The 14285-nt window shown below is 37.2% G+C and overlaps 1 protein-coding gene across 1 annotated transcript; it reads left to right on the top strand.

Annotated features, from left to right (window-relative positions):
* The first annotated feature begins 8081 nt into the window (after positions 1-8081).
* Positions 8082-12151, top strand: LOC143857197 (Saccharopine dehydrogenase). The gene is made up of 2 exons (XM_077367597.1): positions 8082-8829; positions 11274-12151. Exons 1-2 carry the CDS (start codon positions 8167-8169, stop codon positions 11964-11966), a joined length of 1356 nt encoding a protein of 451 aa, XP_077223712.1. The 5' UTR covers positions 8082-8166; the 3' UTR covers positions 11967-12151.
* Positions 12152-14285: the final 2134 nt, after the last annotated feature.

The raw sequence follows: 14285 nt of genomic DNA, 5'->3' as shown, positions 1-14285 counted from the left end.
ATTATTCGGGGCAATCAATCATGAAGGATCCAACTCTTTCTCGAATGACTAAATTAAAGAATTGACATTGTCAATTTTTCGTTAATTTGATGATCTTGGTAGGGTAAAACTCTTAGGTCAGACAAGAATTCATTAAGGAATAATATAGTAGACACAGAAGAGTTGATAAATTGTAAATCTCTTAAACAATGGTTTGAGCAATTGAGTTTCACTAGGAAGACAAACTTGTGTTCCTGAGAAATTATATGATGAATGGGCTTATAGACATGTAAAGGTGGCACGATGGAAGTACCATCCTTGATATTTGATCCAACAGCAGCTTAAAAAGTGAGCTGTTGTTGGATCAAATATCAAGGAGGGGGTGATGAGTATGTGTTTATACGCCCAATATTCATCATATAATTTATGTGTTCCCATATACGTAAGACAGCTTTCTAATGTCGATTCTTCATCACGCGGCTAACTTTTATAGAGAAAAAAAAAAGTGATCTTTTTTCTGTTAATTGTGACTAGTTCATTAGGAGTTAATCACCCCTCACTCATTGGATTATTAGTGTGAGTCAAGTAATGGGGAGTTTGTTGAATGAAGACACAAGATGAAAGTCAAATGGGTTATTCTCAAACAAAGGCACTTGTCAAAGAAATTAGAGACGCAGTACACTGTTACGTTCTAAACTCAAAACAAGGATTAACAATCAAAAGATGGATTAATGGTCCACTTCGAGGGGGAACCAGCCTCCTAATCTTCTAAGAAAGACGACTGCAAATAACTTTTTCTCATTATTCTCTAAAATGTCTAGTTACAAGCTTTTAAAAGAAGAAGAAAATAACATACGATCAGGACTCCTAAGAAATCCATATAACATGGACTCCTAACAGATAAGACTCACTTCCAACATGGACTCTAACTCAAACCCATCTAACCAACTAACACTTATCCCTAGACTCCTTGACTAACCTGCTACTACTTATCTCCTACGACACCTAACTCACTCAAACTAACCAACATCCCAAATAAGCCATCTTGTTAAAAGATAATATAAGTTAAAAAATAAGATATGTATCATTCCACCCCCCTTAAAGTGGAACCTTTGCCATCTGGAAATTTGGTCGAATAATGCCTTGGGGCTTGGTTAGAACTATCTTCTTTACCTCATTCCTTGGAGACTTAGGGTACCAATAAGGCCATAGAAATATTGGCTTGTTGTCTTGGCAAAGTGGGATGCGATGATCATGTGACCGATTGAGCAAGCTCTTCATCCTTGGCTCCATCAAAGATTCTTCATGGGCTCTCTCAATAACCCCTTCAACACGTATGGTTTGGAGTGCTTCCGCTCCAGCAAAGACGTGCATAGAAATCTCTGGCGTTGGGTCACCGCCATCTTTGATCAAGTTAGGCTCGTCAACCCCAAGCTTGCCGTCTGATTCATCTTCGCTTGCTCGAAGATTCCGAGTTTGGTTGAGGGAGCTATCCCTTTGCTCAAATAGTTGGCTATTGGATATTTGATCAAAGCGAGCATTCATGGTCGAAAACATCTCATTTATCATCTTGAGTTTCATTTCTTGACCGTTAGTTAAAGAGCTTACCTTCTTCTCCAAACGCGCCAAATATTGCTCCTCCATGCTCGGCTTTGATACCACTTTGTTACGTTCTAAACTCAAAACAAAGATTAACAATCAAAAGATGGATTAATGGTCCACTTCGAAGGGGAACTGGCCTCCTAATCTTCTAAGAAAGACAACTGCAAATGACTTTTTCTTATTATTCTCTAAAATCTCTAGTTACAAGCTTTTAAAAGAAGAAGAAAATAACATACGATCAGGACTCTTAAGAAACCCATCTAACATGGACTCCTAACAGATAAGACTCACTTCCAACATGGACTCTAACTCAAACCCATCTAACCAACTAACACTTATCCCTAGATTCCTTGACTAACTAGCTAATACTTATCTCCTACGACACCTAACTCACTCAAACTAACCAACATCCCAAATAAGCCATCTTGTTAAAAGATAATATAGGTTAAAAAATAAGATACTTTTTTTTTTGAAATAGAAAAATAATAATACTTATCATACACATAAAGCCGCACAACCATAAGAAGTCAAAGGAAAGATCCAAATCAAGAAAAAGGAAATATTTGTTATAATTTTTTTTTATTTTGGCAATCCAAGATATTTGAAAATAGAATGCCGAAAGATTAAGAAAAAGAAATAGGAGGAAAAGAAAGGAGGACACCATAGTCTGATAGTCAGTGATATAGCTGGAGATGTAATTATATTTTTGGACTGTAAATAATCATGCCTTGGTCTCATATGTTAGAATTTAAATTGGGTGATGGACACCACTACTTCATACCGTGCTACTCCACCAAAGGATTTCTTCCCATATGTATGGAAAATAGTGGCACTTTAAAAATGTAGGGATGAGTGATATGAGTATCGAGACCAATTTGGGCTATAAATTGGTTCTCAAGGAAGTGAGATATATTCTAGACATCCTCCTGAATTTAATCTATGTAGAAAAGTTGGTGAAGAAGTTACCAATCACTTTGATAATAGTGTGTTGAAGTATAAGTGACCAAATAACACTAACTCTAATAGCTTGAGCTTTTGGATTAATTGGTTGTTTCACATGGTATTAGAGCTATTGCCTCACAACAGGTTTTGGGTTCAAAACCCAATAAGTCCTTGATATTTAAAATCCACATGTAGGGCCAACCCAAAAGGAGGGGACCCGTGTGAGGGGAAGTGTTGAAGTATAAGTGATTGAAGAACACCAACTCTAACAGCTTAAGCTTTTGGAGTAATTGGTTGTTTCACATAGTGAATGGGAGCTTTATTCAAGGAGCTATTGTGATATCAGGAGGAATTAGGCCAGACCACCGAACTAGGTCTTTCCGCACAGTCCTCTACTCTAAATTCTACTAAACTTATAGCTAGTATACAGTGTGTGTTATGTTGTTGGCTCAAATTATTCTCCCATGGTAAGAGTTCTCTTAGGGCTGAGTTGGATATTGACATTGGCACCATGTGGGTGGAGCCTAGTTTGAGCTTGTCACCTACTTTTCACATTCACTTAATCACAATATGAATTCTACCTCACATTGGAATGTAAGAAACCAACCACATATTGGAAAGTAAGGTCTTCCCCAAAGTAGGTATGAAAGCAGTTAGAAGCTCATCTACATTTTGGGTACTTTTGGAAGTAGGAGTATTACACTTTCACGCATTCTACCAAGACCCTTACATAAAACCCTCCTTGCAAGCTATTAACTATATCATTACTAAAATTATCGTACTCGCTATTTTCAGGTAATTATATGTAACCATTTTTTTTTTATATATAAAATATAGGCTGCTGATATTTGCACTGCTTTGTTTTAATTCTTGCACTAACTCACCTTGTCTTTTGTTATTTAACCAGCTGTCAAAGGTTATTACAATTCCCAAAAAGCTCTCAAAAAGCTAATTAAAAAGACAAGGTGAGTTAGTGCAATTATCAAAACATAGCAGTGCTAATATCTGAAGCCTAAATATATTATTTCTAAAATCATATTAATCCCTATTTGAAGATAATCATATTAATTTTTTTCGAACAAGTGAATAATTTTTAATGGTACATTCAATCCTACATAAGGAATGAGAGATTGAACAGGATGTTAACCATATAATAAGAGCAGGTTGGTTCAAGTGGAAGCATGCTTCAGGAGTTCTGTGCAACCGTAGAATACCTACCAAGTTGAAGGGAAAGTTTTATAAGATAGCTTTGAGGCCAGCCATGTTGTACGGCTCAGAATGTTGGGCCACCAAGAAGCAACATGTGCATAAGATGAGTGTAGCAAATATGTGAATGCTTAGATGGATGTACGGCCACACAAGATTAGATAGAATTAAGGGTGGCACCAATTGAGTAGGGCTAGCAACGGGGCGGGGCCGGATGTTGCATTTCCCGTCCCCGTCCCCTCCCCATCCCCACCCCGTCCCCGCTTCGGGGATGGTGGGGAATCCACGTCCTCGCCCCGCGGGGAATACCGAATCCCCATCCCCTCCCCGTCCCCGCCCCACACAAAAATCCCCACCTCAAAAAAGCTTTTTAACACCCATAAAAAAGAAAAAGACAAGCTGTGTTTGTGCACTTATCAAAATATGATAGTGCCAATATCACTAGCATAAAGGAAATATTTACTGTTAACAAAAAAAAACACTTAAACAATACTAAAATAAGAGGATATTGATAATGGCTTGCATATTAAAACGGGGTGGGTCCATCTCCATCCCCATCCCCACTTCAAGTCGGGGAATCCTCGTCCCGTGCGGCTCGGGTCGGGGCGGGTCCCCATTTTCACTGGTGAAATTGCCAACCCTACAATTGAGGAGAAGATGAGAGAGCACCACCTAAGATGGTTTGGGCATATCCAACGTAGGCCTTTGGATGTTCTAGTGAGAAGAAGTGACTCGTGCCAAGTTGATTGAGTAAAAAGAGGTAGGGGCAGACCGAAAAGAACTTGAGTAGAAATAGTGAGAAAAAACTTGAGGGCTAGAAACATAAGAGAGAACATGACATTGGATAAAAGAGAATGGAAGAAAAATGATCCATGTAGACAAACCCAACTTGTGTCAGGAATAGACTTTGTCAATTTGAGCCAGGTAGATCCATTCACCTTCTTCATGAAAATTTTCTAAGGGATTCATTAGCCAACCCCAACTAGTTTGGGACAATGGCTTAGTTGAGTTGAGTATTTGAAGATATGTGACTCGAATTTGATAAAAAGATAAATTTATAGAGAAAATAAAGTATGTGCAGCTGCACAGATAGCACAGATAGGTATAAAAATCAGCCCTATTGGTTCATTTTTTTGGGATCCAAAGCATTCATTTGGAAGGCCCTTCCGTGGATAGGTTGTGTACAAAAAATCAGCCCTATAGGATCATTCTAACCCAATCAAAGTTGGAGGGGAAAATGGACAGACACTGATAGCATTGCCGACCAACATGTAACTACAGAGGACACATGTCATAGAACAGAGGCGATGAATACCATCAGTCATGAAGAACAGCAAATATCTGGAGAAAATAACAAGGGAAGAAGAATCAGGCGCACCCCTGTTTGGAGGGATGATTACATTAGCAAGTAATTAGTCGTTAATTTGTATTAGTTTTTCCTAATTAGCCCTAAGTTTTGTCTTTAGTAAAAAGGGGGAAAATGTAATTTCATTGACATATGTCAGAGAAGCAAAACCATTATCAATCCCTTTTATATAGGAATGTAGAATGTAAAAGAGGGCAATGAATGAAAAATATCTTTTATCTTCTTGCTCTTCTTCTTCTCTCCTCATCTCTTCTCTTCTGTGTTCTTGTTTTTCCTTCTCTGAACGGTCTCTTAGATCTGGGATTCATAACAGACACTGACCCTATCCACGTGTCTGTCCATTTTCCCGGCTGGCAACGGGGGCGGGGCCGGATATTGCATTCCCCATAAAAGGATGCAATATCCGGCCCCGCCCCCGCCCCATACAAAAAATCCTCACCTCAAAAAAGCTTTTTAATGCCCATAAAAAAGAAAAAAACAAGCCGTGTTCGTGCACTTATCAAAATATGGTAGTGCTAATATCACTAGCATAAAAGAAATATTTACTGTTAAAAAAAAACACTAAAACAGCACTAAAATAAGAGGATATTCATAATCGCTTGCATATTAAAACGTGGCGGGGCAGGGCCAAATAGATAGATTATTTGTGCAGCTGCACAAACTTTATTTTCTCAAATTTATATAGGCCTATTTTATTACACCATCAAGTACAAAAAAAAATTTTAGGCCACTTTATTTGGATTTGTTGTCAAATTCTAGTAGAAATTTAATATTTGTTGAGATTATATTATATAATGAGGAATGGTAAACTGTTCCCCTGCAAAAACCAACGACACTCAATTGGATTTAGACCACCAAAACACTTATAATGGCACAGAAAAAAAAGTGCAAAAATAAAGGAGCGATAAATGTGGTTGGACAAGGTGGATCCAATGGGGCACCTTTGTGACTAAGTTTTTTAAGGAAGCCCTTCAATTTAGCATTCCTCAAATGCACCACATTGTGGTCCACGTCAGCCAACTGCTTTTGTCATTCCTTTAATTCTGCAATTTCAGTGTCATTAGAAATGGGATTGGGTGATATGGATCCAATGGGTTGCCCTTGCAACTTGGTTTTTGCAAGGGTGCCCTTCAGTTTAGCATTCTTCATTTTAATATCACCTGTTGATATGTTACTTAAAAATTATTAAGGATTTGCTTGGGACCATCTCAGAAGAATTAAATGAATAAGACAAAATCTGTTGAAAAGTTAGCCTGTGTGGCTGCTCTCACATGCAACAGACACCCAGCCACGAAATGCCTTTCTGCAATGGTCCCTAGCAAATCCCAAATTATTAATATATTATTGATTAATTAATTTAAAGCGATACAACATACTCTTTTAAACAACGCAGAGAGAAAACCTCGTCGGAGCTGATGAAAAACATTACTAGCAAGAGATTCCCAATAAACTTTTTTATGGAATTTTCTTTCTTAGTTTGTTCACTTATTTTCTATGGATTTGTTTTTTGTCAACTCAACTTAACTCAACTCAACAAAGCCTTTGTCCCAAACTAGTTGGAGTCGGCTAAATGAATCCTTTAGAAAAATTTCATGAATGGATTTTTTTTGTAAAATTGAAAAATTTTCCTATTGGAATTGGGATTTTTTTTTTCATGAATTCTTTTGAACCATGATTTCTTATCGTCAATTGAGTTCGATCAGGGTCTAGGGTCATCAGACGGTGGGATCACATGAAAGAGACTACATTCATGTGGCCCATCGGATCAGTTGGCCCATCGGATAGTCGTCATTTTGATGATTTTTTGTTCTTTTCTTAGGCAATTGATATCAGACACTACCATGATTTAGTAATTGCACTAACTCATCTTGTCTTTTATTATTTAAACAGACGTCAAAGGTTATTACATTTCCCAAAAAAGCTATCAGAAGCCAACTAAAAAGAAAAGACAAGCTTGTGCAATTAGTAAAAGTTGAGAGTGCCAATATCTGTATCCTGATTATATTGGGAAGCCACCAAAGTAGGTATTTTCCACATGCATTGGCTCTCCTCTACTCAAACTTGTGGCCATTATACAATGTGTGTTATATTGTTGGCCTAAATCAATCCCCCCTTGACAAGAGTTGTCTTAGGACTGAGTTGGATATTGGCATTAGCATCATGTGGGTGGAGCCTAGTTTGAGCTTGTTACTTACTTTCCACATTCACTTCAAGTGTTAATATAAAACCAACCACACACCTTAGAAGAAAAGTCTTCCCAAAAATAGGTTAGAAGCAGTTAGAAGCTCATCTATTGCATGTTGGGCACTTTTGGAAGTGGGAATTTTACACTATTAAGAGCCCTTACATAAAAGCCTCTATAGATGCTATTAGCTATATCATTTCTAAAAATTAAAGGAACCATAAATATGGTTGGGCAAGCACACCCAATGGGGAAGCACACCCTTCTCAAGAGGAATGATACATCCACCCCCTGTTCTCCCCCAGTCCAGCATCTTTTAAGTGTGAAAAACTATGGGTGCAACTCGGGTGAGGCCAACCCTAACCCAACCTGCGATAGCATTCCCTCAACCCTAACCCAACCCAACCCAACATAACCCGAGCCTTTGGGTTGAGGATGGTCAACCCTAACCCCCCTCTGAATTGGGTCGGGTTGAGTCTGGTTGGGTTCGGGTTCATCTAGTGCCAAACAGAAAAATACAAGAAAAAAAAAAGTATCTTAAAATAGTCACGATAAAATTATAGGACGGAGGTTGGGTTCGGGTCGGTTCGGGTTTCCAAGGTCTCAACCCTAACTCAACCTGAAATTAAATCAGGTCAGATTTTCCCAACCCTAACCCAACCCAACCCAACCCAACCCAACCCGAGCCAAAGTGGGGTTGAACCCGTCGAGTTCGGATTGAGCCCGACCCAAGTTGCACGCCATTTTAAGAGGATCATAAACACACTGAGGAGGCTGACTCGAGAAAAAAAGGGGGAGCAAATTTATCACTTTCCCCCTTCTTAAATAGTTGTTCTTCCAGTTAGTTCATTCCAATTTTCAGCCCCTTTTTTGCTGAAACTTAGACGGAATGGAAGAGGAAAAAGAGAGAGCCTTTGATGTTGTAATCCTTGGAGCCTCTGGTTTTACAGGAAAATACGTTGTGAGAGAAACCCTTAAATTCCTAAATTCCCCATCTTCACCCCTCAAAACCCTAGCTTTATCAGGTCGAAATCCTACCAAACTAGAACAAACCCTCAAATGGGCATCTTACCCAATCAAACCCCCTCAAATACCCATCTTAGAAACCAATATTTCAGACCCATCTTCCCTTCTATCTCTCTGCAAGAAAACCAGACTAGTCCTAAACTGTGTGGGCCCATTTCGCCTCTACGGAGAGCCCGTAGTCGCGGCCTGCGTAGAGGCTGGTACTGACTATCTTGATATTAGTGGGGAACCTGAATTTATGGAGAAAATGGAGTGTTTATATAATGAGAAAGGTTTAAAAATGGGTTCTTTGGTGATTTCTGCATGTGGGTTTGATTCAATTCCTGCTGAAATGGGGCTGATGTTTAATTCTAGGCAGTGGGTGGGGCCTGCCGCTCCAAATAGGGTTGAGGCATATGTGAATTTGGAGTCTAAGATGAGGATTGTGGGGAATTTTGCAACGCTGGAATCCGCGGTTTTGGGGGTGGCTAATGCTGGGCAGTTGTTGGAATTGAGGAGGTCTAGACCCAGAAAAGCTAGGCCTGTGGTAAGAATCTTTTTTTGGTTTGTTTTTTTTTTTTTTTTGTTGTGGGTTTGTTTGGGTGATGTTTTGTTTGGAAGTTGATGAAGTTTGTTTTGGGTTTTTTGTTTTTGCTACAAGAATTGGTATTGTAGATTATGTGTTTTGAGCTTCTGGTTTTGATTGTGTTGTTTATATTCATTTGGGTATTTTCTATTCCTAGACTGGTTTTATTTTCCTGTTATTTTATGTATTTGGGTTTGGGATCTCTTTTTTGTGATCTCTCTCTCTCTCTCTCTCTCTCTCTCTCTCTCTCTCTCTCTAGTGAAATTGTGAAATTTTCTGTCCTTGTTTTATTGAAAAATCTCTTTTCTACATCTTGAATTTTTACTATCTGTTTTGTAGCTGTAATCATATCAGCCTCGGTTAGATTAACCTTAGCACAGTTTGAAACAAACTTCTTTCGGTGTCAACAATCCTTCTTGTATTGTCCTGGTAATATTTTGTTCGATAGTTGATGATTTTTTATTTGTGAATGTGCTCGCGCGCCCGTTCTTACTGCAAGAGTTGTGTTGTAGACTATTTGTTTTGAAATTCTGATTTTGATTGTGTTGTTTATCTTCATCTGGGTCCTTATTTCTAGTGTGGTTTTAGTTTTCTGTTATTTATTTATTTGGGATTGTGATATCTTTTTTCTGAAAAAAGGGTGCTTTTGTGTTCTTGCTCTGGTCTTTGTTATTGAAATTGTGAAATTTTCTATGCTTGTGTTGTTGAACAATCTTGTTTTGTACATCTTGAATTTCTTTTACCATCTGCTTTGTAGACACTGTTAATTTTTCTTACTTTCTGCTTTGTAGACGCTGTTAATTTTTCTCTGGAATTAGGTAGGGCTATTCTTTAAATTGTGAAAAGGAAATATGTAGTTTCTTCAATTCCCATGAATAGCTCTTATTCTATCTTGTCTTTAGAGAGCTTATTTTTATCATTCCAGAAAGTTTTAAGGGTTCATTAGTAGCGTCAGAAATTTATGGGTTTACAGTCTGTTATTTATAGTTGCTTGGAATCTTTGGATTGAAAAAGCTGCATTTTGTAAGGCAGGGGAGATAAATCATGCTGAAGATTCTCTGATCTTTATTGTTCTGGTTTTTTTTGTGGAATGCTGATCTCTTGAAGTGGAATTTCTTACCCTGTTTGCTTCGATATGGAGTCGAGTTCTATGTTGTAATAAGAAAATCATCTCTGTGTGTTTGAATGGAATCAGGTGTTTTCATGAATTTAGATGGTTTTCTGAGTTGGTTTTATCATGCAGACCAGAGAGATATGACAGAATTGCAATTTGCATAACATAAAATCAGCATGTGTTATGCCCAAACGAACATTATTGATGCAAAACTATGTGCTTTTATGACTAAGTTTGTGTGAGGGAAAGTAGAGATGGTAAGAATCAAGAGCTTACTGGCCTCTTTGGATACTCAAAATTTTTTGCATGTAATATTATTCCAAATAGGCCTCAATGTTCCTTTTGGAAATAAGACTAAACTGAAATAACCTTATTCGCAAATAAGGACCAGTTTTTGGTGACCTCGAAAGCTGACCTAAATTTATGAGTTTGTTACCCAAACGATCATTGTTTATATATATGATCATACGATCAACCTTGGGCCCTGCATAACATACATTTCTGATCATGGCCATTGACTTGGTGGTTCCCCATGAAGTGACCTACATGATCTTGGTCTTATGCTATATTGGCGCCCCATCTCTAAGATCAATGTCGATAAAAATCAGTGGTTTAGCCTTTTTGCGGGCTTTGTTGAATGTTTATCTGCATATATGTAAATGATAATATAGTATAGCATACAACACCATATAGATACCTTCAATATAGTTGTTTGTTATGTAAGGTATTTAACACATAAAGAAATTTTTATTTTTAGGGTATTTAATTGTTATAGAGAAATTTACATTAATAAAGTATAAGATATTTAATGGCTGTAAAGAAATGTATATTAAAAAGTATTTAATGTCTATAAGGAAATTTACATTATAAAAGTCTTGAATAACTTGGGGGCTTGTCCTCAACAAACCAAGTTTTCCCATTGTATATGGTATAGATAAGACATAGTTTTTCCTTATTCCAGTTAGTATGCTCAATGGAAATGCTATGAAATGTGATATACTGACTGAAATTTGAAGTCGCATTTTAGGAAAGGGTTGGTTTCCTAATGAAGTTTGCATTAGTAATTTAAGAAATGCTATGAAATATTTTTAATTGTTATTATATTTTCGCTACTTCTCTAAACTAATTTAACAAAGATTATAATAATGGACTCAATGTGGCCTGTTACTTGTTTATAGAACAATCTGAATTTTAGAATGTTGGTTGCTTTGAATTCTCAGTGGACTCTTCACAGATATTTTTACTGCTGTGCGGGACTTGTGCGTATAAAAAAATGTGGATTTTATTGCAGATTCCAGGCCCCCTTCCTTCGAAAGGAGCAACAATAGAACATCAGAAATCAATTGGTCTCTGGGCAGTAAAGCTACCTTCTGCAGACTCCATTGTCGTCCGAAGAACACTTTCATTTCTGACAGAGAATCCTCATGGCCTTCCTGGGACTAAAGACAGTGATGAAGACATTGCGAAAAGAAAGAATTTCTGGTCCACTGTGAAGCCAGTACATTTTGGAGTAAAAATAGGCTCCAAATCTCTGTTGGGGGTATTTCGATTTATCTTAATAGGAATTTTCATCGGTCTCTTCGGAAGTACTGCCTTTGGAAGGTCGCTACTCTTAAAATACCCTGAAATCTTTACCCTTGGAATGTTCCGAAAGACGGGCCCTACAGAAGAAGAAGTGAGTAGTGCTTCCTTTAAAATGTGGTTTGTAGGGCATGGTTACAGTGACATTAGTCTTGCTTCGAAGGGAAACAAAAAACCTGATATGGAAATAATCACCAGAGTCTCTGGACCTGAAGTTGGATATGTGACCACTCCAATTATTCTAGTTCAATGCGCTCTTATTCTATTGGGTCAACGCGCGAACTTGCCGAAAGGAGGTGTTTTTCCAGCAGGAATTGTTTTCGGCCCAACGGATCTCCTGGAAAGACTACAACAAAATGGAATATCCTTTGAAGTCATCTCAAAGAAAGCTCTCCCTTCCTGATTGACATAAACTATCTTGATTGACAAATAAAGAACTCTTAGATTTCCACGCTAGATCATGTGCCTGTAATAAAATGTTGGTGATAATATTTTCTTTGTTAATGTTCTGTGATTCTAGGATGTTGGTTTGTGAAATTCATTTATGCTACTTCACTGAACATCTTTGAGATGATCTGTTGATTCTGATCCTTTTGACCATTTAAAATTTTCTGTCAGCATGCTGGAACAAGGGGTTTATAAACAACCCATTTCTAAGGCTGAGGTATGTGCTATACCTCTTTTGGATTTTGTAGTAATCCATCATGAAAGCATGCGATTTCTATTCTTTGTAGATCTACAAAGTAAAAAACTAATCAAGTACTTAACCAAGTTATTCGAGTTTAAATTATTTATGTATGATCTGATTTTTCCTAGTACATTGTGGACTCCATCTAGTTTTTTTCAGCACTTGATTGCGTTTTCAAGCAAACTTAAGTTTTGTGTGTTTTTTTTTTCAGAGGGATTCTAAACTCACAAGCGCCCTTGCAAATTTGAGGTGAAAAGGTGCTTCCATTAGGTGAAAATCACCAAAGTGCATGAATAGCAGGTAAAAGTCAGTAAAAAATGCACTTTTGTGACTTTCACCCAATAGGATCGCCCTTTGAGCTCAAATTTGCAAGGGTGCCAGTGAGTTTACAATCCCTCTTTTTTTATAAATACTTAAGGGCACGTTTGGATACCCACAAGATTTAGATTTGGATTTAGTTGATATTTTGAACTGGATCAAATCCTTAGATTTCCAAATAAGCTACAACCGTGCAAAAATTCCGATTTTCAAATCTGTTCTGCGAGACATTATTTGGAAATCAATATTTGTGGCAACTTCCTTCACCGTTGCTGCTCCTCAACGTTGATCCGGCAGCAGCGAGACATCCCTCTCCCCCTCTCTCAAAACATGATCACGAAGATGATTGATGTATTTTGTTTCCAAAACTCAAATCCAAATCAAAATACAAATGCATGAGGTATCGCCCTAATTGAATTTGCTTCAATTCTAAAAAGACTTGATACACTATGAACTCAAATTTGTGTCTTTAAATGGAAATGAAACTTGACCCAACTATTCTCTAAGTTGGTCAAATTTTCTGACTGTAAAAAACTTCACGAGGTGGTCTGGCTTTCAATATGTTGAGATCTTGATCAACATTTCTTATCGTTGAATCTTGGTTCGAGAACTTTTTTTTTATAATGGCAATAAATTTCATTAAGAGAAAACCAAGATGGTCCAGAACAAAGAAAAAGAAAAAGCAAACATTATACAATGAAAAGGAAAAAGAAACTAAGGAGGTAAAAATTCGAAGATCTGAAAAGAAGACCGAGAATTAATGACTCGGGCTCGACTTGGTTGAGTCTCTTCTTTTGACCATGGTGTCTTATCATGACAATTTGGCTTAGAGATTTCAAAAACTTAAGATTATTTCAACTTTAGGACAGAAACCAACTTTTTAAGAGTTCCCTTTTCAAAGGTAACAACACAAACCTAGCTTGGTCAAGTACAACTAACTTAACGATTTTCCTATCATGCAACTCGATAAATTCTTTCATCACTTCATTCAATCTAATATTCCTGTCCCTCTGCCCCTAGTTCTTGGTTCAAAAAATATTGGTTTAGAAGAAAAAAAATCCCTTCAGTGGATGCATGGTCCATGACCATAGCCCTCCAATTTGTAGAGATTTCCCATTGGAGCCTCCTCTTTTTTACCATCAAATCAAAAGGGAAAGGATTGAATCATCAACACTGGAATCCAGCATATAAACTACATTGATCATTGAATAGATGGCCTTCTCCAGTACTTCTGTTTGCTTGTATTATTATACAATACCTTAATATCTTTCTTAAAAACAAAGATCTTTTGATTTAATCTATTTATCCTCTTCAAGAATATTTCTTTCTGATATTTAACACTGTGCTTTCTAATTAATGATCAAATGAACTTCTACTGAACCTTACTATTCCACTGTATGATTCTGACTCATGATCATTAATTAGAAAGCACAACATGCCTAAATTAAGAAGCATTCAGTAATCAAATGCTTTCTGGATCAACCATTTTAGCCATGTCTTCTTTGTTTTTTTTTTTGTTCATTATATGTGTATCATTTCATGCTTGAATTTTGCCATATTACTATTTTTGAAACAGTAACAGAGATTTTATTGTAGATCTCAGCAGAATTACAGATATCAATAGTAATTACAGCAGAAATAATAATCAGGAAACAGAATAAAAGAAGAAAAAAAACCTGAGGGGACAAGGTTTCCCAAAACAGATTAATTTTCATG

Source organism: Tasmannia lanceolata, unplaced genomic scaffold (assembly GCF_043159265.1).
Source record: "Tasmannia lanceolata isolate RefF3 unplaced genomic scaffold, GAP_Taslan_0.1 ptg000003l, whole genome shotgun sequence".
Classification (NCBI taxonomy): domain Eukaryota; kingdom Viridiplantae; phylum Streptophyta; class Magnoliopsida; order Canellales; family Winteraceae; genus Tasmannia; species Tasmannia lanceolata.
This window is presented reverse-complemented; position numbering and strand designations above follow the sequence as displayed.

Bases quoted from the DNA above. Each gene is read 5' to 3' on its own strand.
- LOC143857197 (XM_077367597.1), top strand. From the start codon at position 8,167: ATGGAAGAGGAAAAAGAGAGAGCCTTTGATGTTGTAATCCTTGGAGCC. The intron at 8,830-11,273 runs GTAAGAATCTTT...ATTTTATTGCAG, and splicing joins CCAGAAAAGCTAGGCCTGTG to ATTCCAGGCCCCCTTCCTTC.